The following is a 27,220-nucleotide window of genomic DNA, read 5'->3' as shown; positions in this document are numbered from 1 at the left end:
GTTTCTAATAAAGCACGCTTAGGGTGAATGTTTAAAATCATTTTGCTATGGGGTAAATGAATGGGTGTTTAAAAATCACAGCGCAAACCAAGAAATAGTATGACAGTAAAGTTTTAATTTCACCGGTGCGTAAATTGCAGTATCTTACAGAGAGGTAATCTAACAGTTAAAACTACGTAAGGTATATTTTGTGTAATAATCTTAATTTTTTTATAATAAAAATTAATTTTTGTAGAGCTCATCACGTTCATGATATCTTTACCCAAATCTTATTAAGAAGTTCTCCCTCTAGCGGCCATGGAGTATATTCTCATCATCAGGATACTTATTAAAAACACATTACTTTTTTTTTTTTCGATCAGCGCATACAACCCATATTTGGTGCGACCAACAGATGTTGCCCTTAAATCTCTCTTCCACATTAATATTTCCAGTATCAAATAAACATGCAGCGAGATGGCCGAGTACTTAAGGCAATAGACTGGTAATCCATTGTGCTCTTATGTGGGTTTGAATCCCATTCTCGACGGTGCTTTTCGGAAGCTTAGCCTAACTGCCCTTATAGGGGTCTGGGTGGTTCAGAGGGTCCCAGGGATAGCAGAATGATCTCACCGCTGGACCCTTGAGCCAGGCCGTTAACCCCAGTAGCTGGCTGACCATGCTTTGGATGAAAGTGCTTGCTAAATTAATGTTAGATTTTTTCTGGCAAAGGTGTAAAGTTCTCAGTGTTTACATTTCATAAAACACTTTAAGTGCCTCCTCCTGTAAGAAACATTACTAAGGACACCTGCTGATGCTTAGGATCGTTTTGAATTTGATCCTGATGCTGATATTTTACACAAAGCAATGTCAAAATCTCACAGGAAGGCAGGACGCCTCATATTGCTCTTACAGTCAGTTCCCTTAAAGGTGCATAAAACCAGAGGCAACACAGGAAAACTACAAGCCAGTACTGGCAGTACCTGCTCCTGTTTTGGGTCCAGATATGATCTTCATGATGACATTGTCATTGTCATTATGACGCTTAAGGCAGTACAGAACCTGACAACACGATGCCCCAGGATCAAGTCAAATATCTGGTACAAACATTTTTATTGAAAATGGAGGTCAAAAGCTTGGTCAGACTAAACATCCAGGAACAGAACACCCCCAGCAAACACAGGACTGCCCCCCCCCACCATCCATCCATCCATCTCCCGACAACTACAAATAACTGCAAGAACAATGTAGTAGTAAACTTATACTGACCATTTTGCACCCATAAGTTTGGTGACAAGTGGGGGTTCAATCTGAGAACAACGCAAGGTGACATCTGTCCTAACAATGAATAAAATACAGTGGGGGAGGGAAAAGTGGGAAAAGAAAAAGCTAATATCAAAACAGAAATTAATGGTTCAAAATAAACATGGGTACACATTCCCCACAGGAAGCTGGAGCCGTCTCAGCTCTTCCACAAAGCCTTCTGTAGGTACAGGCAGGACTCCCCCTATTCTTCATCATCATCGTCAATGAGCACCCGTTGACGCCTGCGTTTGGCTGGAACGGACGGCGAGTCCTCGTCCGAATCGGGCTCTCTGTGATTCACTGACACATCCTCTGCTGGAGTAAAGGATGATTTCAGATTAGTGGTTGCTTATCAGGGAGCAGAAGCTGGTTAGCGAAACCTAAACTCAAAGATCTTATTCACACGCAAGTCACTCTCCACGACTTCATTTAGATATGGAAGACAGATGAATGTACACTTCTACAACTGCTTAGAGTTGGGCAGCACCCTGGACGGGATGCTAGTCTATCACAGCGCATATGGCAATCTACCACATTTACTGGACTGCTGGCAGAAACTATTACACAGAAAACTCCACACAGACAGTCAAGCTTGGAATTCAAACCTCTAACCCTGGAGGTATGAGGATGCAGTACTACCCAGTGAGACCCTGGGGGGGGGGGTGGAGACCTAAATGCAGATGAAACACAGCATCCATCACCTGTTTCATCATCACTGTCCAGCACTCTGCTCCTCTTCACAGAGTTCCTGCTCTCCTCCGGGGCTCTAGGGGAACAATGCAGCAGGATCAGAGAAGAGCGCTGACAGCTTTGTGGCTACATGGCGGGGAAGGCCAATGCTTTCTGAGCACCCAGTTCACCAGGGCTGGGCGATATGGAGAAATATTTCATCAGGAGAGTTTTTTTCCATATTGGTCCATATCGATAATTATTACAATACAACTCATAAATAATTATTTTCAAAAATTCATTATTTCTTTACTTTGAGGATCCATTTATGTTTAAAATTCCCTGAGGACGCCCGTTTAACAGACTCTCCGATTTATCAGGACATGAAAAAGATAAAAAAATTGTGCATGCTTTCTGGAAACCGCAGGGCATAACACTAGCAATAGTGTGGTTTATCGCTCAGGTTTTTTCTCTGATTGCCTGACTATTCATTATGGGGGGGCTGACATTCTTGGTAGAATTTGACATTGAAATTGCTGGTAGTTGCCACCCCCCTTGTATTGATACATCAAAATGCTGTATCCCGTTTTGAACCAATACGGGGCACGACTGAAAGTTGCAGCACTAATTGCTAGTGTCTGTGACTCTAAGCGCTTGCATTCTGTATGAAGGTTGACGTCAAATGCATCATAAACGTTAGAGCAGACAGGACCGCAAGTACAAGTATGGAGAAGTATGAACCAGCCTTTAGGCTCCGTTTCAGAATCATAAGGCATGACCAAGAGACACAGGGCCAGCACAGCCTGGAGGAAGGGAAGCCTCTGCCCACATCCTCCTGCGTCCCTCTCTCTCCGCTTACCTTGGGGCTTCCGTGTCGGGGTCCAGCTCAGGGTCATTCACTGTGGGAGACTCATCTGGAAAAGGGAAGAATGACAAAACGGGATTAAATAAGAGCAGCGTATAGTGTGCATGGGATGTGCGTGGGACGTGGCCAAATGGATGCAGGTGCTCACCCCTGTGCCTGCCCGCCGGGGCTTTCCGCTTACGCTTCAGCAGCAGCGCTCGCAGGGCCTGCACCCTCTGCTCATGGCTCGTCTCCGACTCGCTGTGCACCTCCACAGGGCTCCCCTCAACACCTCCCTGCTCCTCCTCCATTGGCGCCTCCTCACTCACGGACAGGGCAGCGGCCGCTGCCCGCAGCTGGGAGGCACTCAGCTTAGTAGGAATCCTCCAGAATGTCTCCTACACCCCCACAACAAACGCCATCACAACACTTTTAATACACTTGTTAAAATGATTTTATAGAAGCCAGAGAAACATACTTTTACTTCTCCTTCCTATACTTGCAAGCCTATCAGCTATAAAAATTACATTTTAAAATACATTAAACTCATCTCTCATGTACAGTGAATACGTAGCACTGAGAGAGGACAATTCTATATTTGTGGTGCTGTCCGTTGGCAATGTGCCTACCTTTACCAAATTTAAACTAGTCAACATTAAACTTGCACTAATACATCTTGGGAACTTGGGAATTTTTGGGAAGTCAAAAAAGATGCCCCATGTCTTGTAAAATTGAGTTGTACAATCAACCGCACGACAGCTTTCTCGTTTTAGTGTTGTTTCTTGCGGCATTCAAGCCGAACGCTTATGCTGCCGCTCAATCTGTTTGCCACTCAGTGGGTGTTCCGCAGGGACTTCCGCCTGCCGTGACATCATGCGCATACCCTCTGCAGTACCAGGAGAACATCAGATAGGCAGGTGACGATCTGAAGGTATTTTACGCTTGAAATATCTAGTAGCACAGCTATTTGCATTCTTTGTAAAAACAAAGTTTTGAGAGGTGGATGTAGTGTTTAGTAGAAAATCCCACTACACAAAGCACATGCAATTACACGCAACGTGAGTAATATGAGATGACGATGATTTCGGAGTCACCTGGGCGGTTTTGCACACTCGCTACAGCTTGTGATATACAATGGAAATGTGTTATGCTACATAAAATTCGATCAACTGGGGACTAGTAATTACTTAGCAAGTTTGTTTCCAACTCAGTCTCAGATGTCAATCACTAGCTGATCTAAATGATTTCTGAAACCCCAAGCTTGCGGAGAATCATCCCTGCTTTACATGAATGTATAGGAACATTAATTGTTCAGTCATCATTCAGGAGGTGTCTTTAGGAACAGAATCCAGACAGCAAATATATGGAGCGTTTTTTTTTCTTCCAAATATTAACTCAATATGCAAGAATTTTTGGCATATAGATCATAGATGACATGTTAAGACTGGTCATGTAAGGGCTGAGAAATGCAGCATCTCTAGCACATTCCTCCACTTGATTCTTTGCATTCCCATCAGGCCTTGCAGCAGCAGCTGACACCAATACCCAGAGCAGTTCCTAGACACACCCACCTGCTCATCGGCAGGTGCCCTGACTCCCAGCTTGTGCAGCAGCCTCTGGAAGCTCTTGGCCTCCATGGCATCCTCGTTCTCCTCCGTCAGCGGGACCAGAGGTACAGCTTGGGACACACCTAAGTTAACGAAAGGAGGATGTTCCTTAGTACGTTTGAATCTGGGTGGCTCTTCCTGAATACCGTCAGATATTAAAGTTGCTCAAATTACTCACCATCTTCTTCACGGTAGTCTGCAGTCCTGTTCAGACAGTTCTGGAGCCATAAAATGGGTCCAGACATACCTACAGACCAAAACAAGTTATCCACCTTGAACTTCTTGCAGCCACAAGTGAGGTACATATGAGTTAACTATTACACAGAGTAAAGTTACCCTCACCTTCCTGTCTAAGAGACTGGACCATCGGCCCCAAATTGAGGTCCTTCTCTACTCTCATCCCTTTGGTCCTCTTCGGTCTCTCTTGATGTCGAAGTGACTCTCGGTCCGGCACCTCTTCATCGTCGCTCTGCCCCAAGTCATCTTCCTCATCTTCATCATCATCATTATCATCATCAGAGGGCTGCTCATTTTGCCCTCCTGCTAGGTCAGAGAAGAAGTCTTCTTCCGTCTAAGAGAAATTAAAAATCCGAAAAGGAGAAGCATGGTTATTCAAACTAAGTGTGTAATTTACATGAACAAAACTATTCTTTTTTTTTTTTTGCATTGGTATCCTTGCAGTACCAGTATCGTGATCCGTAATGTGCTATCGGTATGGAGGTCATCATTTTGATATCATGACAATACCGTTGACCAAAGTGATCCTTTGCCGCCATGTTTGTGAAAGGTTTACTGATACACGACCTGCATGCATCTTTTTCGCAAAATAAAAACAGATGATAAAAAAGACGTGATCTGTACAGCCTGCCCCAGGCATTCCTTCTGGGTTTGGTTCATGTATAGTGTACATGTGCACATGCATGTGTCAGTTGCATCATCGACGTCACGTCTGTGATCCGTACTCTGGCACGGTTAACAATCTTATGACATCTGACAGTCCAACTGACCGTGCCCTGGCCCACCTCTCCAAACGGGCCATGATATGGTTAAGCATACCGTGTTTGGGCACGGTACAGAGTGATCGTGCTCGTCAAACAAACTGGACTTTGGGGGTCCAACGTGGTCCAGCGTGATACACAGATCGGCCACTGTGAGTAGCCTGAGATGATTTAGGGGTTTCCTGTCTGGACGAGGGATGCCGAGCCCTACAGAGGCCCCACAGCTTTGTCTCTCTGCCCCCCCTCACCCCCCCCTTACCATGCCATTGCTCTTGCCCACAGCATTGCGCCTCCTCTTCTTATACAGCTCCTTCCTCTCAGACACCAGGCCCAGACTGAGCAGCTTGTCCACCACCCGCGCTCGGGACCGCCGAGCCGTCAGGCGCCTCATGATGTTTCCAAGGACGTCTGGCCGAGAGAGAGACGTGGCTTGGTTACAGTGGCGATCAGAGAAGCTGCCACTGATATTGCAAATATCCACTGAAGCAGCAAATAGAGCCAGACGATGTGGGAGGACGAAAGACGCTCTCAGGTTTAGGGAAACTGTGGGGAAGCTGAGGAAATGGCTAGAGAAGTGGAACAGGCCTCTTCATGATATTTCCTTCTCTGGGGTTTCCAAAAGGCAGAGCCTGTTCCATGTAACTGCTAATGTGAGCCAGGTGGGGTGGGAAGACAGACATGCTTGTCACCTGACCACCTCGGCCAGGCTTGCCCCAGGGCACCCACACCCCCCCGCAGTGGCTGGATGGAATTCACCTCCTTTCATGTGCTCCTAGGAGACCAGACGAGTCGTACGTACCATCAGAGTGCCTGTATTCCTCGAACAGCGTCTGAAGCTCAAGTTCCTGTTCCTCTGTCCAGAGGACGATGCGAGTGCCCTTCCTAAACGGAGAGTAGGGAAAAAAAAGAGAAAAAAAGAGTGATCAATAAAGAAAAAGTAAAATAAACAACCAAAGTGCCAACTCAGTGGTCGAATGAAGAAAAGAGAAAAAAAGGTTGACTGTGAAGAGCACAGGGAAGCCTCCTGACCTCTCCTTCTTCAGGTCCTTGGCACTGTCCACCAGCCCCATGTTCACCAGCTGAGTGATCACATGACGGCGAGTGCGGGTCGTGGTCGAGAGCAGCGGCAGCAACGTCTCCACAATATCAGGCACTGGGAGGGGGGGTTGAGATAACAGAATACTGAATGAGGGAATGGGGAAGGAGTGCTGGGGGAGTACACAAGAGATAAGTGGTCTGAATAATGCAAGTACAGTCCTACTCCTGACTGCTTTTTTGAGAGTGGTACACCAAGAGAACTACCGCCACAATAAAATTTTACACAAAAGCTTGATGAGGGAGTTCACTGAAATAACATATTTATGTTGTACATTTGTGGTGATCTTCAGCTTTAAACCACAATTTCTTATTGCCCCTGCAGGTTCTTCATATTTCACATATACTGTCATGATTTCTACGAATTTTCCCACCTGATACAAGCAAAACAATGAAAGCACTGCAATTTATTTCCACGCCAATGAAGTTATGCCGTTGCTAGCTAAGCAGCACTGTTGCCACGGGCGACAGGCTCACCCCCCGAGTCCTGGTGCTCTTCGTACAGCCGCCGAAGCTCCTCTGCCTCCTCTGGGGTCCACCTCGCTCTTTTGGTCCCATCCCTGAATGAAAGAAGGACGTGATGTAATGGGTTGACGTAACCATGGAAGACCCGTCACAGAATGACGTAGAGCTGCGGAAGGCGTCCTCACCCGTCCTCGTCCTCGGGCTTCCGGTAGCCCTCTGTCATTTCCCGCACGGTGCCCACATTCTTCCAGAAGAGCAGCTCCATGTATGCCTTGTTGTTGCGTGCCGCCAAGGCGAAGAAGCGGTTCAGCACAAATTTGATGAAGGTTACCAGCTCCTGTTGGGGAGGGTGCGAGTATTAGGGACAGAGCTAACTAACACTTTACATTAAATACAAACAAACCAGTCCAAATGGCACTGATACCTTAAGGTAAGTCCCCCTTCCACAGGTGAGGACCGACATCAGCAGCCTAACCTTGACCCCACGGATTTTAGGACCATGATCCTTACCTTGTAGGCAGCGACCGCCGGATCGCCCAAGATCTTGTGGAAGAGGTGGAAGATGGAGAGCTGGAAGAGCAGGGCATCCATCTTGAGGTCGACGGCCAGGCGGTGCAGCATGCGTGTGATGCAGTGGTTGGTGTGAGCCGTGTTCTGCGAGTAGGACTTCAGCAACAGCAGGTAAGGCCTCACGATGCCCGGGTTGGCGAACCTGAGTAAGGCTTCACTCGTTAGCGAGCAGCTAAATTAAAGTCACAACTTCCGCACATGTTCTTGTGACGTCATAATTCAAAGAAAAATCAAAACATACTTCACAGACATGTGGCTTAAAGAACCATGTACTCTCTAAAATGAAGTATGGAGCTTCCTGCTGATGGTCACCAGTTCACATCCCAGCACCACTGTGGGGCCATGAGCACGGCCCTTAACCCCATGACTGTGACCCCCAAGCTTGCTTTTACTTGCATGTGCCTGTGTGTCTCATGGACAGTAAGACGGGGCAGGTGAAAAGAATTTCCCTCGTGGGAATCGATAAAGGATCACCATTCCATTCTCTTACGCATCTGGCCATCCCCTCCTAGCACTTACACGTACACTGAACATGATTAAGTATTTATTACATCAATGCAGTTTTTAAATTAAAGATGCATGTTCTTGTGGCAAAATCTAGTACGTACATTATTGGCACCCTGGTAAATATGACCAAAAAAGGCAACGAGAAAATGTCTGAAGTTGCATCACACACTCATACACACATTTGTGGTGATCTTCAACTCTCCACCTGCAGCTTCTTCATGTTTGACATACTGTAAGCAGCCATGAATTCTGTAAATGTCCCTCCTGATACAGCATGGTCAAACAATTTTTTGTGACTCAAGCACCAGATATTCAGGCATCACCTATTTGGCCACTTTTACCTCATTTCCCCCAACACAGAGCTGGTGCTGGAACCTGTGTTGGGCTGGTTCTCACTTGGTGCCTTTTGAGAACCTGCTCACATTTCCACTGGTTTAAAAAAATAACGGAATGGAAATGTTATGTAGGTGGAAGTGAGTAAAGTAAAGGTTTATATGAATTGTTTTTTGGACTTTCTATTCTGTTATCGTATAAGTTTTATACGATGGTGAACCAATAAATTCAGAGAATGAAATTGCGCTCTGTCTCTATTACCTGTATCAGCTTCTGTCTCCTTAAAGACTGTATTTCTCCCCAGTCTCTGTGTGTGAGTTTATTCTTGCTCACTGTTTTACTGCTGTCCTTTTAAAAATAGCGCAATAAAACTCAAAGCTAAAAATTGAACTTTGCTGACCACTTCATAATCTCTTCGCCATTCAAGCTCCATAATATTTTATTTATTTGATCTGCAAATTTAATTTATTATTAAATCTGGCCGATAGATCGATCTTTCGTTTTCCATAGAATCCAAAACGATGCAATGTTATTCCACTAGTAAGCTGAAAAGTGCCGGCAATCTTCCACTGCCGGCACCAGTGATATTAGACAAAACTGTATTGGTTATGGATTGAATTTCTTAGGCATGTGGAAGATTTGGATGCGACACCCAGTCCCACATTAGCTGACGTTACAGTTCCAAAGTATGAGACCAGCTTTTCTGTGGTGCCGGGCCGGAGCTCTTTTTTCAGGCCCAGGGCCAGTTCTTTTGTGGTGGAAACTCACGGAACCACTTCCGGATTGAGAAAAAATCCGACACCAGTTCCACATTGGCGGAATTGAAATATTTGAAACTCTGGTAGTTGCTTTTAAAACTCACATATCAAGGGGGGGGGGGTTTCCTTGATTTTAAATATAATGACAGAAACACTAGCTTGCTTTTAAAACAATGAATAGTTTAAACCATTTGCTCAGTAAGACATGACAATGCAAATTGCTGGACTGTTTATTTAAAAAGATCTTTCACTTAGAGATCAGATCCAATTTTTTAAGAACCATTCATGCAGAAATAGAGACTTCACAAATTTTCGCGACTGTACACACATACATTTCTTAAAACTTACCTCTTAACAAAGTCAATAAAGTTGAACTCCGTCTCTGACACAGAGACAGACTCCAGCTCCTCTTCTTCCTCAATCTCCTCTACACCATCCTCCTCTTCCACTTCAGCAGGAGCTGCTCCTGTTCATCCACAAATCAATGAATTACAATCTGCCCACAGACCAGGACTGCAGTGTCCTAAGCAGGTTCTCTCAGGACACCTTCAAACACTCAAGTGCTACATACCAACAAGGTAAAAATACCAGCCATATGGCCAGTAATGTATTCATCTAACAGATTAGCCTACCATGATAGGTAATCCTGAACAGCACAGGTAGCCAGATCAAAGTTAATTCCCTTAGGTAACATCCCCAAGTTTTCAATGCAGTATGATCTTTCAGCTAAGATTCCAAAATGAAAGTCATCCCAGTTATTAAAACAAAAACTCTGCCTTCCCACTACTTACTGGGCAGGTTGGCAAACAGAATCTGATTCAAGAGTTGCATCTCTTCTTCCGGCTCCACGTCAGCTGATCCGAACACGTCTCCCTCTGGCCATACCTCCCTGCTCAGGATGGGTCAGGCAAAGCGAGGGAGGAAGCACAGTGAATACTCCGATTCCTCATGCTCTTACGGCACAAAGCCAATAAGAGATAGACAAGTGTTCACAGGCTGACCTGGCAGCACGGAGCAGACTGAGAGCTTCAGGCCCCTGGCGGACCAGTAGGGCATCCTGGATGCGCACCATGGCCTCTGTGCGCTGCTCCTCCAGCGGCATCTCTGACGCGGCGTCGAACGGTACGGTGCCCTCTGTCAGTGATTCTGACAACTGCAGCCACAACCCAGGACCGCCCCAAACAAGCAGGATCACTATCTGTTACCTTATGGGAGCTTATTATGCATTTACTAAAACAGAGTCTCCGAGAGCTCATCAAGCAAGAGTTCTTAAATGTTTTACTGCACATCACCCGGCAGGGAAGCCATTCACACACTGACCTGAAACCCCGCAGCCCTTAGCTCCTCTGATACGATCTGCCAGGTCTCCTCCAGTGCCTCGGGGGTGCTCTGTATGGCAGGCTGCTTCTTCCGGCTACGGGACTTCCTATGCTTCACCTTCTTCCTCTATAACGGACATGGAGGTACTCTTTAGTTTTCCAGACGGAAGTTTTGCCCTTGAAGATCTGCCACCAAAGCACCCTCACTCCACCCTCCTCATGGCCTCACCAATAGCCCCCCCCCCCCCCATCCTCACCTGGACGACCAGGTTGTTGCGACCCTTACAGAAACGCTCAAGCATGCGCAGGAACAGGTGGGTGGACTCTATGAGGTCTCGCAGGAAGGAGCGTGGCTGCTTTGTCTCATCGAACTTGCGCAGCAGCGTCAGGAAGATCTCACGGTACTCCATCAGGTAAAAAATGTTGCCTGGAAACCAAGGCCAGGCATGTCATCTAAAGCGTTTTTTTTTTTTTATGTGGACATTAGAGACACAGGTTACATGACAGAGCAAATCCTGGAGCTGGATGAACAACTGGATGAACTTTGACAGACATGACTTGTATTAATGTGGCATGGCTAGGAAGAGTGTGAAAACACAAAACACCATGCAGAGAAATTATCGGGCAGACGAGCGAAGGGCCCTCACTCTTTATGACGTTTGCACTTTGACGGATGCTTTCGTCTTGTGATCTGTCCATCTCATTCACCGTTAACAGCAGCTCTTGATAAGCCTTCAAAGCTAGGTGCATCCTGCAGTTGGCAACAAGAAGTGCCAATCAGCATACATTCTTACACATAAAATACAGAGAGGACAGGAAAAATAACTACTCCAGGCACAGTGCCTCACTAGCTCCTCCCACTGCCCCAAAGACTCCCACAAAGTCCACCCCCGAGACATGCGTCCGACCTGCTTGACCACGATGTGGCTTCCTTTCGGTCAGTGAGCATCATCTCATAGTAGTTGGTGATGTTGCGCTCAATGAAGTGGAAGGCACGGATGGACATGGTCTCCGAGACAAGGTCAGGGCGAAAGACGTGTCCCCGGTTGAAGGCCATGAAGAAGCTCAAAGCCCAGAGGAAGTAGGTCTCGTCGTGCTGTTGTGCCTGTTCCCGGATCAGACACTCCTGTGGTCGTGTGATGAAATGAGACTCATCAGAATAATCATAACTCCCACCATGTGTCATACTGTACTTTTGCGATTTCATACCCATAATTCAGAGTGGGTGCGTACACCTACCTTGACCTGGAACATGAGACGATTATAGCAGTTCTCCAGGAAGTCTACGCAGAAATCACGCAGGAAGAGGCGCACGTTGAGGGCAGAGCGGCGCTGCCCTTCCACATCCTTCGCCATCTGCCTGCGCTTGGGGACGCGGCTGATCACCTTACCTGCATCGTGTGTGTAGTTCTTGAACTTCAGAAAGCAGAAAAAAAATAGTTGAAATAAACCCAATAATCCCAAATTTCTAAGAAGCTAGCAGGAAACTGCTTCATTAAGTGGGAAACAGGCAACAAAACTCTAATCTGGCTGAACAGCTAAACCTCCAGAGGAAACTAAACAAACTAACCGGAAGATTACATAAAACACAGGTCATATGCCTTTATGGAAGGTTACGTCATGGCTCCTGGTGCACTCAGACACTCACATTGTGAAGACCTCGATGATAAATCACATCTTTGTCTCCAATGGACTTCAGTCCCTGAACCACATAGGAGCCCCCAAAGCGGGAATGTCTTTGGCAAAGAAAGACAAAAAAAACGCTATCAAAACTACAGACATCAAGGCAAAAGCAAACGATCCCCGCAGGATCTGGGTGTAATACATGCCTGGTCCCCCGCTGTAGCGAGCGGCTGCGCTTTGACGCCTGCTCTTTCAGCCGCAGCAGCTCTAGCTCTTGGGCGTCCTTCTGCTTCTCCTGAGCAGAGCGAGCCTGGCCTGCACTGACCAGCAGCTCCGGGGTCTGCAGGCGACACACGGGACACTGCATCTACACGGCGTTTTGCACCCAGTGATTCTCCAACCCACCCGTGCGTGTGCGGCCAGAAACTGACCTGGTCTCTGAACATGAGGGAGATGACCTCCAGCACGTGCATGCTCCAGTGCTGCTCACTCTGTGCACTGGCCAGGAACTTCAGCAGGTCGTCCATCCCGCTCATGTGGACGGCCCACAGCAGCTTGTCGTGGACACTGGCGTCATCGTCTACATTCTGATGAAATCGGGGGGGGGAGAGACCCGTAAGGAACCACGGTCACTTTTGGCTAACAGAAGGTAAACAAACTGCGTTTTGACGACAAACAAACTGACAAGCTATGGAAAAGAAATCTCTGTCCAGACCTTCTCTTCATAGGGATCTGCGGGAACATGCAGAACATTCCTCAGCAGCAGCAGGATCCTCTCTATCAGCAGGTTATCCTCTTCCTGCCTTTGCTGCCATTCCTGGAACAGGGACAGAATGGGGTGACTGTTAATCACACGTGAGAGGACGATACCTCCAATGAAAGGTCTCCGTTAGGCGGAGCGGAGCCGCCGGACACCATCCCTGCCAAGGTGTGATGAATCACAGCATCACTGTCCTTCTCAGCAGTTCTTACTGTAGCCTACAGCCAGGAATCTGCCACTGCCTGGGGGCAAGACCCCATTCTTCAGATATTCTATACATGGTCATACCTGAATAAACAAAAGAGCGTCACTCACTGTGCGGCAGACTCACCAGCTGCAGGAGGCTGTATAGAGTTTCACTCAGCACTCCAAAGACTTTCTCACTGGCGAAAGCCTGCAGGAAATTAAAAGCGGCCATTAATTATTTCACTGGGTGTTTGCAACAAACTGGTCTCCAGGGTCCAGAGACACTGAGGCAGGTTGAGAGTGCCATGTGCTTCCAAGAGCTGCAGCAAACGTTTAAGGAGAGCTATCACCATTGCCTGCAGGGATTCACATCTGTTGCTTAATTCCAATGTCTGCACCAGCACTAAATCCAAAGATGTTTCAACCACAAACACCCAAGGATGAAAGGGCTGGAATGGATGCAGTGTTTTTTTTTCCCTGCCTGCTAAGCAGCAAGTCTTCTCAATCATTTACATTGCAGGTCACACGTGGTGACTCCCACTCTGACCAGTCAACAGTCGATTTCAACAATAATCGTGAGCGATCACCTGAGCCAGGAACAGCTTTCTGACGCAGACATTCAACACGCACCTCCTTGTAGGCCTGTAGGTAGGACACGACCTGCAGGAAATGATGTCTGAAGGTAGGATCCTGTGGGACCTTCCCAAAGCAGAGCAGTGCAGGCTGAGTCAAGTTGACCATTAGCCTGCCAAGAAAATAACATCAGCATTAAGACTCAACACTCAAGAGGTCTCCATTGTCTACACATCCATGTAGATACACAGTGCGTTGAAATACTGCTTCCCTTGGGCCCCCTATAGTGCTACAAAAACACAAATACAATAAATGAATGTATGACATCCACCACACAATAAATATATGCATATATTGTGTACAAAACTTTGTTTGATTTTGCGTGCCTATGCAGTGTATTCCAAATAAAGAACGCAGAAACCGCAAACCTCCTCCTAAAAATGTACTTTCTCATCTCATAATTATAAACACACTCAGCAAGCATCTCTAACCTTAAATCAGAATTTCTTATACAGGAAATGACAGTGTACATATATATATATATATACATAAAGTATATATAAATGACAGTATTTGACTGAAATGCCATAAACACAACCAAAAACCAGCAACCCATTACAAAATCCTCTCAGCTGAAAATATGGGGTCAGCACCGGCCCATTTGTAGCCAATGGTCTTGTGCACGGGATGGCAGGCAGGTCGACTATAGCGGTACCTGATGCAGGCATCGAAAAGGGGCTTGTCCTGGCTGTGTTGGGTGATGATGGGCAGCAGGTCGTTCTGCAGGATCTGGGCAGCACCCAGCTGCTGGCGGATGTCCCGCGTGTCGTCCTCATGCCGCAGGTACCGGATGAGGTCCTTCACGCTCTCTGTTTGGGCGCAACAGGGAGTTAGGCTGCTGTGCGGGGAGGTTTTGGTACAGTGAACATGTACATTTTAGCATGCATATATAAGAGTCTGGATAAAAATCAGCAACCTACAAAAATAGGGTGTATGGTTATTTAAAAAAAAGGCACTTATATAAAACAAACAAAAACCTCCAGAGAGCAGAAAGCAGTTTAAGATATTTGGTGGGGGGAGGATATTTGGTTAAAAAAAAGAGGCATTTTTCCTAAATATGCATGGGAGGAGGGTCTCTGGGCTACATGGACCGCATAACCAGAGCCAAGTCAAAGCCCACCACAAACCACTCACCCAAACAGTCAGACTCCCGGTGGTAAGTGTCTCCCTCCAAGTACCCAAGGGCACTGCAGGTTGCCAAAAGCTCACAATTCATCATGTACAAGTCCATAAATCACCTCACTGGCAGAAGGAGTAGCGTGGCACAGTCTGTGAGAGCGACAAGATACATGCTCTAAGTCCTCCATTTCTCCTGTGATGCCAGAGATTCAACAGAACTCATATAATTACCTGAAAATAAACAGCCGAGCTGAAGTCCAGAGACGTCAGTTCGAGAGGCTGTTCAAATCTAGAAGGCAGAAGCAGCCGTCAGTTTGGCTTTAACAGTGCTCAATTTTAACGGTTGTCCGGGACAACCAAATTTTCCCTCAGTCAACAACAACAGGCACTGTACATATGCATAATATGCTTTAAATAAATTGCTTATGTTATCAGTAAACCTTCCAGTCAACAGTAGACTATTAAGGGGGGGGGGGCTCAAAAGTTATACACAGGTTTTACGAGTTATAACCATTTTTGTCATCTTAAGACATCCAAAATTAAAATGCTAACATAAAATGTACAAATTTGATGTGTTAATTCCGAGGGTTTTAACCGCAATGGCGTTCCTTGTTCATCAGAGGGCTGTGTTAGCACTGCACATGCATATTGCAGGGCAACCTCATCTATGAGTGAACAACCTGGGGGTACTCAGGAGGCTGTCCTATGGAAAACCCGGGGAAAATCCTTAAAACTGAGCACTGTTTGATTACATGAATCCACATGAATGCCATCATGGTTTGTCATTCAGGAATCAAAGGTTCTGACCCAACATTAGTTAAATGAGGAAACAAGTTTAACAAACCAGAGACATGTATGTCATAATAATTGTTAAAGACAAACCCACACAAACATCTGTTTATTGTAAAAGTGCTGGTGATCTGCAATCTGAGGATCTGATAAGTCTGTTTCTTCAGTTTGCTTTGGTATCGATTTTGAGAACCACGAGGAAACACCAAACATATACAGATATCCCATGAGTCAAAATCCTGCTGATATTATTAGTTATGTAACCATTGAAGAAAAGCTGGGAATCAAGAAGACAAAAGTAGTCTAGTTACTCTTCTCTAAAAATCCTGTCTTTGTAATTGTATTTAAAGCAGCCAGATGTCGCTTAGTCGGTATTCCTCAAAGCTATCACCCCTTCATGTCCTGGAGAAACTCAATATGCAGACACAGCTAAAAATGCCACCTCCGGATCTCAAAAAAACAGTGCCTCCAATTAGACTTAAAGGGCAGACAGAACTCCGCCGATTCCGGGATGTGGAACAGATCACGTGACCATTCTTATCCATTCCCTTAGCAGTATTTATATGACAGCACTGTAAATAATACGATTTTAAGGGCAATGAAAACAGAACCTATTTATTCGCACTGGTGACAAAATATGTATTAGTCCTCTAGTTATTGTGCAGCATTGTAATATAAACTATACAAAACGAGAAGGTCAGTTCTCAAGCTGGAAAAAATTATAATAGAACCAAGTTTGTTGCATGTATTGATATTTTGTGTTACTTATAGTGGAGCAACATCTCGCAATATGTAAAATAACACCAAGCTGGATACGTGCTAAATAAATTAGAAGACGATTACGCGCAGTTTCCTAAAAACATAATTTCACTTACCAGACTGCCGATATATGAGAAAACAAACTGTGTTCTACCTTTCCTCTTCAGATTATGATTTAATAAAGATGCTACATCATATGGAAAAACTCGTTTATCGTTAGACATAGTCCCATTTTACCCCCCATTTTCCACCGAGTAGCAGGACTAGCAGCAGTACAATTCTCGCGCGCAAACTGAGCCCGCTGTCGTGACGTCATTCTCTCCTTTCTTAAAGGGGCCACGACAACTTCTTTTCTATACTCCAAGCCGAGCAGGAAAACCCCATTGAAAAAAGTGTGCAGGTTATGCAGTGATTTTAAACTGGCCATAGATGCCGTATTTATATGGAAATATATATTCCTTTATTATATTGCTTTGGATATTGCTGTTCCTCGAACGTCATCGATTTCTACAATGGTACATGACTAAAACGATGCAAATATAAAAGATAGATAAATAGACAAAAACATAAAGCGAAATACTGTACACTGTGTACACTAAAATAGATAACAGACAGTCTGTAAAGTTTACTGTGAAATGACACTAAAGTCTAAAATTATTGTCTCCTGTATATTTCTACAGTCTAATGTGGAAATTGTATTCAGGGACTATTTTGCAAAACTGGACAAGTTAGCAAACAACTAACATCATGCCATTTTATTACATACCTCAGCCGAATCGATACAGAATGTTACTAATTCAAATGAAGACAAAACAGGTATCAAAGTACCTGACCAGTTACCATGCCGGTACACAATACAAAACTTTTGTCACCAAAAAATAAAAACAGAAAAATATACCATACCAACATACCTGTTAGATGTTCAAGTAAGATATTTACGTTTAGCTCCTGGCTTTCATGGGTGTGAGATTCAGAACAATATCCTTATCACTCGATTTAGAAAGACAATGTTTATTTTACTTAGGAACAAGATGTACAGTTAACATTTTGGACCGAAAATACTGTTATAACTTTCAGGGGGAGACTTTAGCTAGAATTATGATGAAATTATGATGTAACGTATCATGTAACACTTGATGTATATATATATGTACACTTAATTATAACGGACTGTAATATAATAGCGCTAAATCATTCTAAACACTTGTATGTAATTTAAAACAGTTTAAATATCGAGACTTTCAACCCCCGTTTCAAGGCAGTGTGTTGGTTTCATCCGAGTCACATTAAAAGTCTGCGTGAGTCTCTGACTTCCGTAACAAAGCGCAGGAGTTAAAGGGGAAGTTCATGTTGGGACGTTTCAGGCTGGTGGTAGAAATACTGTAGTACTCAATTTTCGTAGTTAATTTTAAACATGGATCGGAGTAAAGAGCCATTATTTGGCTCAGAAATGCAGCAAAGTGAAAGCCAAAGTCGCAACAACTTAAAATACTCCAGTAAACTATAGAACTACTTTAGTTTTGTATTTGTACTTCGTTACTTTACACCTCTGGTTGCAATGTGATTGTTTGCCGTGTTTATTATGATAGCTTTTTGAATTGCTTTTTTGTGATTGGCTTGTTATATAAAACTACTGAACTAAAAATAAATTTACAAAAATTGCTACTCCAAAGTGAGAGTGATTCGTAATATATGAGAAAGTACTTACCGCCCCATCCATACAGGGTCACAGTAAGGGCCGCGAAGCTGCAGCGCTTCGTGTTGGTTCATTATGCTGTATTGTGCCATGTCTGGTATTTATGAGAGAGCCTTACCAAGACCGTATCCTGGCTAAGGGATCATGGAAAATGAATGTGCAGATAGATACAAACTTGGTGACACAGTGGTGTGACATCTAGTGGTGGGGGTTCAAATGTGTGTGTGTCTGGATGCGGGTTTCTATGTTTTCCATGTGAGGTCTTCCACAGTCTGAAGGCATGTAGTTAGGCTGGAATCTCTAAAAACATATTATGTGTGTTGCATTACAACCATGGTGTCCTGTTCTGGCTCCAGATCATGTCCTGTTACTCCGGTTTAGATCAACAATCAGTAGATGGGTGGATAAAAATTTAAATAAATAATCACTGTAGCCAAGTCATAAAAAATGACCAGTAAAAAACAATACAGTTTCAGAACAAGATAAATTGCCTGGTTTTGTTCCTGTTGATTTTATTTGCACTTGTGTGCCAAGTACACAACATTCATTTCAAGATTTTTTTTTTCTGAGAGGAGTTAAGTGGATTCAGATATTTGCAGTATCTTCTACGGTGTGGAGAATATTGCTGGAATAGACTCCTTGTTCCTCTGCATTCACTTCTGTCAGTAACACATGGCTTGACACGTCACAGAGGCAGGGTCAGGGTTCATTGTGATTGACAGCACCATAAAATCATCCTAGCATCAGATTGGCATAAAATCTGGCTGATTCAGATATCACAAAGAAAACTTCTCGAGATGCAGGAAAGCCATGTGTTTCTTAACTCTGAGACTTGGTATGTTATGCGGCAAATTGCAGAATTATATGACCTAAATTATGCACAGGGTTCACCTTGACATTGTCAATCATAGAAACAGGTTTCACGAACTATCTGAAATACAGTACGAAATATTATAATGTCATACAGACTTCAATGTTTAGACTCAAGTGACTGCTATTGTTCTTTTTCTGATTCAACCACAAGAATTGCTATTTGTTTAGTCTTCAGCTTCCAAATCATTGTTTGTCTTGGACTCCTTCACCACCTGGTATGAAAATAAACAGTCAGTATTGGCATTCAAATGTTCTACACGTATTGATACTTAATAGATAGATAGATCCTTCACAAATCCTGAAGGGAATTGCAGAAAATTCTGACTCTGGTGGGACTCGAACCCACAACCTTTGAATCACTACTTGTAGTAATGCAACTAGAAGTCCAATGCGCTATCCATTGCGCCACAGAGCCACACATTTGCAATTGTACATTGGGGGACTCTATGATGAAACTATACCACAGGTACACTGCACTAATAGACTAGCATAGGCGGAAAAATTAAAAAGTCTAGATGACTAAGTGCTACAACAAAGAAGAGAATTACATTTGAAGTCGTTGAAACCCTGAGCTGGGTTTTTTAATTGAATTTCTTGCATAACATACCCAGATACAAACATGTGTAAAAAAACACTTTTGGATAAAAGTACCAGCTAATCAATGAAACAAAAAAGGTATTTATCAGAATATCGCTGGAATAAAGGGATTACAGGTATTTGCAAGACTTTCAAATACCTTTCCATACAGAGAAAAGGCAGAAAAAGATTGGAATTTTGCAACGACCAGGCAAAGATGTGAATAGGGTTTTCAGCAAGTGTGAAAGGTAAATGGACTCACCTCACCATCGTGAGTCTCAATGGTCTTTATCAGCACTGTCTTCTTTTTTTGAGGCTCTGCAGGGTGGTCGGGCACTAGGTAAAATACAAAGTCAATAAAGGTAAATATTAATTCAATATTCAACCAAAGGTGATACTCCATCCAGGTGTTGTAGGGTTCAGCATCGCACGGACAGATGGTGTTATTTGAGTGGAGCAACCATCTGTATGTGTATATAATACGATACCATTTCTTTACCATTTTACAAGTATAAAGAAATTCTATGTTTTTTACATAACTTGTTCTCCTGAGACAACCATATACAGGTTGAGAAAGTGATTAGAATAAGGGGTAAGTCATTCTTTTGGTACAGTTGTGATTAACGGCCATGTTCAAGGGCCAAAGGCCTATATTACTGCTTTGTCAGCCACCAGAATTGAACCAACAACCTACTGGCCACAGCCAAAGAGTCCTAAGGCACAGCACCATGCAGCGAGCCCTGATGTATTTATGTATGACCGCGACATAAGTGTGTGGAACGTCTTGTGCTCACCTATGCTGCGGATACTCATGGAAGAGATGTTGAGTACAGGGACAGCAATCCTGAAGGAATCCCAGATAGAAAATGTGAGGCTTTAATTCATCACTAAGTAGTATAACATGGCCACTGAATACGTAAAACTGTGATAAACATCCTCCTGGAGAAGCATAATTCCCTTTTAATAATTCAGCATCTACTTCCTGTTCTCTCGTAATCCCCCCCTCACCGGCTCTCCTCGCCTTCCAGCAGCTTCCTGTAGGTGGCAATCTCGATATCCAGGGCCATCTTGACATTGAGGAGGTCCTGGTACTCCCTGAGGTGACGGGACATCTCCTCCTTGAGATGGCGGATCTCCTCCTCCAGGCGAGAAATTGTGTCGTGGTATCCACCAGCCTCCATGGAAAACTGGTCCTCCATGTCTCTCATCTGCCTCAGCAGAGCTTCATTCTACAGTCCAGCAGAGGGCAGTATTTAAATACAAGACGAAGAACCTCATACGTAACAAGTTCCTTAAACCCAGGTATGGTGTGCTTGAATTCACAAGTATGACCTTACCGTGCTCTTCAGGGCATCAATCTCACAACTCAGGCTCTGGATTTGCCTCCTTGACTCATTGGAATCCTGCTTGGCCTGCCTCAGAGCCTCACTGCTGCGTTTGGCCGAGTCAGTCAGGTCAGCAAACTGGCAGATAAGCACAAACAAATACATCCAACAATGAGCATGAGTTTCCACACATGCACACTATCGCCTTTTTGTGCGTTTGAATGTTCTTAATACCTTTCAGTTCTTAGGTAATACAGATTGTCGGTGACTTATGAGCGCAATTGGTGCTGACTGACTAGTTGAAAGTCAAATTGGTCGTCCCTTTATTTTATATGCAAAAATTATCACATGTATAGTATACTGTACAATAAAAATATATAATATTTAAATTATATTGTTTGGTGTTTTTAAATATTTTTATCACCATTTTCTTAGTTCATTGCTGCAGACAGTTGGGGGGGAAACTGTACTACACTCTGGTAGCCAGATGTGGCTCAGTCATGGCCACATATCTGTGGTTTTGGAGCGATCCATCAGTCCTAATTCACACAGGTCGTAAGTCGATAATGCCCTGTACTCATCCATAAATGTTTAATTTATTTATGTCAGATATTTTTAATTAGGTAATTAACTTAATTCAATTATTGACATGTTTTAGATCACATGGTAATGAACACTGGTAACATTATATTTTTAATTGGTTGCTTATGTAAGACCTGCAATACAACCATATAATGAATCTATGAGGCATTGACACAGCAAAATACATTCTCAGTATCTTGGCCATTGATCTACTTGGTAATGTTGTGTGTTAGAAGCTGCTGTAGGGTTGTATAATCTATGATATTAAAAACATAAGAACATACAAGAATTTTACAAACGAGAGGAGGCCATTCAGCCCATCAAACTCATTTGGGGAGAACTCAATGAATAGGTCAGAATTGTTAAAATCTTATCTATCTCTGATTTAAAGGAACCCAGGGTTTTAGCTTGCACTACACTAACAGGAAGATTATTCCATATTCTAACTACACATTGTGTAAAGAAGTGCTTTCTCAAATCCAGTTTAAAATGTTCTCCCACTAATTTCCATCTATGGCCACAAGTTCTTGTATTTGAACTAATATTGAAGTGACTATATGGTTGAACAGCATCCAGAACTGTTAGAATCTTATATACTTGGATCATGTCCCCCTTAGTCTCCTTTGCTCAAGGCTAAACAGATTCAGCTCAGCTAACCTCTCCTCATAAGACATTCCTCTAAGTCCAGGAATCATTCAATCAATATTCTAGGTGGGGTCTTACCAAGGAATTGTATAATCTTAGCATCACCTCCCTTGACTGAAACTCCACACACCTAGAGATGTAACCCAACATCCTATTGGCATTTTTAATTGCTTCCCCACACTGGCAAGAATGGGACATGGAAGCATTAAAATGCACTCCAAAATTTTTCTCATAATCAGCTACCTTTATTTCAGTGGAACCCATAAAATATTTGTACTTTATATTTCTTACATTTATCTACGTTAAAATTAATCTGCCAGGTAACAGCCCAGTTGCTAATTAAATCAAGATCCAGCTGTAGCCTCCGTGCTGCTAGTTCAGTATCTGCTACACCACCCATCTTGGTGTCATCTGCAAATTTAGCCAGTTTACTGTATGTATTGGTGTCAATATCATTAATGTAAATTAGGAATAACATTGATCCTAAAATTGAACCCTGCGGTACCCCACTATGAACGCAGGTCCACTGTGACATTGTGCCTCTAATTACTACCCGCTGCTTCCTGTCTGTTAACCAGTTTTCAGTCCAAGCTGCTACAGTTTCTAAAATCCCTGCTGCATTGAGCATAAGCAGGAGCTGTTGGTGGGGGACAACATCAAAAGCATTCTGGAAATCTAAGTAGATCACATCATAGGCCTTTTGTGATCAGTTTCTCTTGTAGCTTCCTCAAAAAACTCAAGAATAGTTAAACAGGATTTACCTCTCCTATATCCATGCTGGCTATCCCTCAGAATGTTTGAATCCAGGTAATCTACCATTTTCGCTTAGATCATAGCTTCCATTACTTTTCTAGTTAAACTGATTGGCCTATACTTTGATGGATTACTTCTATCCCCTTTATGAATATGGGTGTTATATTAGCATGCTTCCAATCAGAATGTACCACACCAGCAGATAAGGATTTCTGAAATAGTAAATGTTGAAAAATAATATCCCCTTCTCTTTTAAAACTATAGGCAAGATGCTTTCCGGACCTTGCAATTTATTTATTTTGAGATTATTTGTTCTGTTAGCTTATGGGTATGCGTGTGTGTGTCTTGCTGTGCAGGCACTGGTGCTGCTCCTCTCTGCAGCTGTGAGGCTTCCTCACCTTGGATTTGTACCACTCCTCTGCCTCCTGCATGTTCTTGGAGGCAATGCTCTCATATTGGGTCCGGATGTCTCTGAGGGCACTGGTCAGGTCAGGCCTGGAGGAATCCACTTCCGTCTTCACCTGCATGCTTTGTACGCTCACTTGGACATCCTGGATTTCCTGACAAGAGCAGAGGGCAGGGTGGAGTCATAGCAGGCCAAAAAAACACCTGAAGATCATTTACCAGTTTGGCAAAGAAGGTGAGAGAGAAACCAGAGGCCTGTGGGTGAAACTGCCTATGCTCTTAGTTCCTTGCCTGGAGCTTTGTGCTACGTGACTCAGAGTTAAAGGTTTGCATGCCAGCTGATTTTACAGTTTATGAAACAGGGCAGGGAGGCACCTCACACACAGATGTCAGAGCTGCACCAACCTCGTCATGCAGCTTCTTCAGGAACTCAATCTCATCCATCAGAGACTCGATCTTCCTCTCCAGCTCCAGACGGGACAGAGTTGCATCATCCACGTCCTGAAGGAGAGTGACAGGCATGAGATTGACAGGCTGTGGTGCTCAGAATCACGTCACTGCTTTACAGATCGCTCCTCAGTTTACATAGTTCGCTCCTCAATTTCCACACAAGTTTAGCCGGTATACGACCCACGGAACCGTTCATCACGTCAATCCGGCATGGTTACCTTGCGGAAGAGGACCAGGTTGTTCTCAGCTTCTGCTCTTTTCTGGGCTTCTTCCTCAAACCTGGAGTAGAGAATGTGGTGTAGATTACAACTACTGCTGTAAATGTATTCCCAGTGTCTATCCACATTGTTACCCCTCTCTCTAGTACGGATCTGTGCCTTAATATGTCATTAGTGCCTCTAGAATGTATTAAAGCAGGGGTGGAGAAGCTGTTCCATGGAGGGTCTTTGTGGGTGGGGGTTTTTGGGATGACCTTTCAATCAGGAATAATAAAACAATGGTTCTCAACTCCAGTCCTGGGGACCCTCATTTTCATTCCAAAAACCTGCACCCACAGCAGCCCTTCCCATCCCTGTATTAAAGTTTAAAATCAATGCAACATAAAGAATTTAACACTATTACACAAGTACAATGATATAAAGGGATTTAATTATTTTTTAACTAAAATGGCCTAAAGATTTTAACACACCCTGACTTGTATATACATAACTGAATTGCTAACACATTTTAAAAAGGGACATCACGACGATTTTATGTACTTGCCTTTACAATGTCATTTTATTTATTAAAAATTTGTTTAAAGACACACCCATCAGGAAGGGTGGAACAAAGAGGCAAACACGGCTGACTTTAGTTCGGGAGCACAGGCCTCTTTGGAAGGTAGCAGCTGGTATCGAGCTAGAGAATCAATCTGTCCGCTTACAATTTAGTTAAAAGGGTCAGCTGAGGTGACAAAGGTGGGGTCATCCACACAATAGCACATCCTGCTGATTATACTAAGTGCCATTAGCCCTTTGTTCCCCAGCTGTTCCACCCCGACCTAAACAACGGGTGCCTTTTATTATAAAATAAAATTTAATAAAGGAAACAATGTGTTTCTTGCCTTGTCCTGTCCAATAACTGCTCAGAAGCCAAATGTTAATTACCAGATTGAACACACAGAATTAATTGTCATACATTATCATTTTGGAATCTTAGTTCTAAATACTAGGTTATATTTAATCTATGAATATAAGTACGTACATATGCACCTAGGTATACACGTACCAACCAGCACCTGCTTGGTAACACTTGTATATAATACCCAGAACACCAGGATTCTTTTTTTTAATTCATTTTAGCAGTTATGCATCATTTATAATTTGCAAGCAGAAATACGAGCCGTGCCTCTTTCAAAACCCTAACAACCAGCACAGTAAACTTTGTCCAATCTGCCCACAAACTGCCCTTGGCTGTGAAAACTTCTCGAGGATCATGTCTGTGACTCTATTGTCGATGACAGAAAGTCTGCCTTTTTCCATTTGTCAAGAAGGGCTATATCCACCCCCCCTTCTTCTTACATCAGCTGTGGTGGGGGGGGGGGGGGCAGCAGAAAGGGCAAAGGGGCAGCGCCCATCATCCTAATGGCAATTTTGGCACGTCAGCCAGTCACGCCAGGGAACCGAACACCATAATGGGAGGTCTCAGATGGAGCCCCATTGATTTTCCCAGATGCTATTTTCTGCACATAGCCACACCCCACCCTCTCCCTCTGCCCCCCCCCCCCCCCCCCCCCGCAGCCTCTCCCTGCTGTGCACCTGATAACCCCCTATACTTGTACTGTCATCCTCTCAGGCTGGATGAGGTCACCGTCTCCCATTTTCCTCAATTTGCGCATATTATAAAACGTCTCTGTTTTCGTCCACATCATGTCATGTATACACCAACTTTCAAAAGTGATGCCATTTTTAAACATAATGCATGAATGCTTGCTTCCTTTGGTTTGATTATTGTTATTGCTATTTTTTATATATTGTTACCAAGGGTATAAATTCTGTTAAATGTGTATTCTTTTCTTAAACAGGTAGAACATATCTTTGTAGGTATATAAAGATAATAGAACAGAATGTCTTTAACAAAGCATAAATGCAGAATAGTTTTCTTGGTTCATAATACATATATGAGAAACTCAGTAGTAATGGCTCACTGTTTTATTTGGTTAGTAGATGCTTGCATCCACGGCTTTTAAATGCTCAGTAAATGCTCAGTGGATGGATGGATGGATGGATAAACACTGGAAACTGATGAATTATGTTTTAGGCCACAACTCTTTCCAACTTTGACAATGCATTAACGCATTGCTGAATAGGTACCGTGTGGACGTGCCCCTGAGTGGTGGGGTGGGGTGCTGCAGTTCTGTGGACAAAGGGCCACGCCCCCCCTCTCTGCCCCGGGGGCTGCATGGGGCGTGGTCCTGGGAAAGCAGAAGGGGAAGCCCTGGCAGGCCCTGCTTGCTGTGATGCAAAGGCTGGCTGAAGGGCTTGACTGGAAAGACAGAGCCCACAGACACAAACCAATGCTGTCTCAACATCTTCACCCTGCACAGCATCTTCTAGCCAAGGTCTATCTGTCACTAGCTGAGGGTTAATGAAGTAGAACATACAGCAGTATATGGCAGGAGTTTAGCTTTCAGATGATGAGCAGACCAACCAAGATTGTCTCCCTCTGACACCCCTGCAGTACCCACCCCCCCCACCCCCCCAGCACTCACCTCTGTTTGAGGTGTGACACGTCCTCAGCCAGATTATCCCGCTCCACCTGGTACTGGTCCCTCTCCTTGCCCATGGCGTCGAGCTGCCGCCGTAGCTCACGCATCTCCTGCTGGAAGAGCTCGCTGGCCCGGCTGGGCTCCTGCTGGGTCCGGAACTGCGTCAGCTCCGCCTGCAGACCGGCGTTCTGCTGCTCCAAGTAACGCACCTTCTCGATAAAGTTGGCGAAGCGGTCGTTCAGCTCCTGCAGCTCCGCCTTCTCGTTGCTGCGCGTGGCCAGGAACTCCTGGTTGACGGCCTCCGCCAAGGAGAAGTCCACTTTGTCGTAGGAGAGGCGTGGGGCGGGCATGCTGGAGCGCGCCCTGAAGCCCACTGAGCGAGACGAGGCCAGCGGCGCCGAGCTCAGATAGCGTCCCCCAGAGACGGACACCCTGGACGACACCGGAGTGTACAGCGGCATGGGAGAGGCAGCCCCAAACGTACGCCGGTAAGAAGTAGAGGTGCGGACCGTGGAGTGGCTCATGGCTTCTCGACTTTTTCTTCCTGGGGTTTGGAGAGCTTTCTGGACCAGGCGGACAGGGTCTGAAGCAACAGGACCATCTGAGGAGTTGTGCAGAGCTTTTATACTCTATGTCTGGAGATCCCCCCCCCCCCCCACCCCTCCGCTCCATTCCCATCCTCCAGTATCCCAGGCTCCTTCCCCATCAATCAGTATGCAGTACATGCCCCTGGCCACACCCCTCTCACCAGCCACATCTCCTCCTCTTTACCAGTTCTTCCACATGCTGCTCCCTTGCCTCTTGAGCACTCAGGGTGACTGCAGACTGCCCCCCCCCCCCCCATGCCCAAT

General features: G+C 44.5%; 2 protein-coding genes and 1 non-coding gene across 7 annotated transcripts; all 3 read right to left on the bottom strand.

Annotated features, from left to right (window-relative positions):
- Nucleotides 1-1,073: 1,073 nt before the first annotated feature.
- Nucleotides 1,074-18,155, bottom strand: timeless (timeless circadian clock). 4 transcript variants are annotated; one of them, XM_023832435.2, is made up of 31 exons: nt 18,027-18,155; nt 15,002-15,059; nt 14,786-14,920; nt 14,307-14,460; nt 13,649-13,763; nt 13,164-13,226; nt 12,788-12,889; nt 12,504-12,659; nt 12,279-12,412; nt 12,098-12,185; nt 11,689-11,865; nt 11,358-11,575; nt 11,097-11,200; nt 10,707-10,876; nt 10,451-10,576; nt 10,132-10,283; nt 9,922-10,019; nt 9,479-9,596; nt 7,473-7,674; nt 7,148-7,299; nt 6,975-7,057; nt 6,432-6,555; nt 6,202-6,284; nt 5,662-5,810; nt 4,747-4,975; nt 4,583-4,651; nt 4,369-4,487; nt 2,967-3,195; nt 2,813-2,867; nt 1,986-2,050; nt 1,074-1,599 (listed from the first exon to the last, which is right to left on the bottom strand). In XM_023832435.2, exons 3-31 carry the CDS (start codon nt 14,880-14,882, stop codon nt 1,487-1,489), a joined length of 3,744 nt encoding a protein of 1,247 aa, XP_023688203.2. In that variant the 5' UTR covers nt 14,883-14,920; nt 15,002-15,059; nt 18,027-18,155; the 3' UTR covers nt 1,074-1,486. The 4 variants fall into 4 exon arrangements, with proteins under 4 accessions (XP_023688203.2, XP_023688194.2, XP_072571485.1 ...); XM_023832426.2 differs by lacking the exon at nt 18,027-18,155 and adding an exon at nt 17,230-17,384; XM_072715384.1 differs by lacking the exon at nt 18,027-18,155 and adding an exon at nt 17,230-17,384 and having other exon boundaries at nt 1,074-1,596.
- A 342-nt stretch (nt 18,156-18,497) lies between these two features.
- prph (peripherin) lies at nt 18,498-26,982 on the bottom strand. 2 transcript variants are annotated; one of them, XM_023832460.2, is made up of 9 exons: nt 26,373-26,982; nt 23,842-23,902; nt 23,579-23,674; nt 23,167-23,328; nt 20,801-20,926; nt 20,472-20,692; nt 20,258-20,307; nt 19,731-19,799; nt 18,498-19,099 (listed from the first exon to the last, which is right to left on the bottom strand). In XM_023832460.2, exons 1-9 carry the CDS (start codon nt 26,891-26,893, stop codon nt 19,071-19,073), a joined length of 1,335 nt encoding a protein of 444 aa, XP_023688228.1. In that variant the 5' UTR covers nt 26,894-26,982; the 3' UTR covers nt 18,498-19,070. The 2 variants fall into 2 exon arrangements, with proteins under 2 accessions (XP_023688228.1, XP_023688222.1); XM_023832454.2 differs by having other exon boundaries at nt 19,726-19,799; nt 26,373-26,981.
- trnar-ucu (transfer RNA arginine (anticodon UCU)) lies at nt 19,209-19,302 on the bottom strand. The gene is made up of 2 exons: nt 19,266-19,302; nt 19,209-19,244 (listed from the first exon to the last, which is right to left on the bottom strand). It is a non-coding gene; the product is annotated as a tRNA-Arg (tRNA).
- Nucleotides 26,983-27,220: the final 238 nt, after the last annotated feature.

The sequence above is a fragment of the Paramormyrops kingsleyae genome, chromosome 8, assembly GCF_048594095.1.
Source record: "Paramormyrops kingsleyae isolate MSU_618 chromosome 8, PKINGS_0.4, whole genome shotgun sequence".
NCBI lineage: Eukaryota > Metazoa > Chordata > Actinopteri > Osteoglossiformes > Mormyridae > Paramormyrops > Paramormyrops kingsleyae.
This window is presented reverse-complemented; position numbering and strand designations above follow the sequence as displayed.

Bases quoted from the DNA above. Each gene is read 5' to 3' on its own strand.
- timeless (XM_023832435.2), bottom strand. From the start codon at position 14,882: ATGGACTTGTACATGATGAATTGTGAGCTTTTGGCAACCTGCAGTGCC. The intron at 6,556-6,974 runs GTGAGCCTGTCG...CCCCCCTCCCAG, and splicing joins AGAGCACCAGGACTCGGGGG to TGCCTGATATTGTGGAGACG. The intron at 2,051-2,812 runs GTAAGCGGAGAG...TTGTTCCCCTAG, and splicing joins CCCGACACGGAAGCCCCAAG to AGCCCCGGAGGAGAGCAGGA.
- prph (XM_023832454.2), bottom strand. From the start codon at position 26,893: ATGAGCCACTCCACGGTCCGCACCTCTACTTCTTACCGGCGTACGTTT. The intron at 23,903-26,372 runs GTGAGTGCTGGG...TCTCTACTCCAG, and splicing joins GTGTCACACCTCAAACAGAG to GTTTGAGGAAGAAGCCCAGA. The intron at 19,800-20,257 runs GTGAGCACAAGA...TATTTTACCTAG, and splicing joins CATGAGTATCCGCAGCATAG to TGCCCGACCACCCTGCAGAG.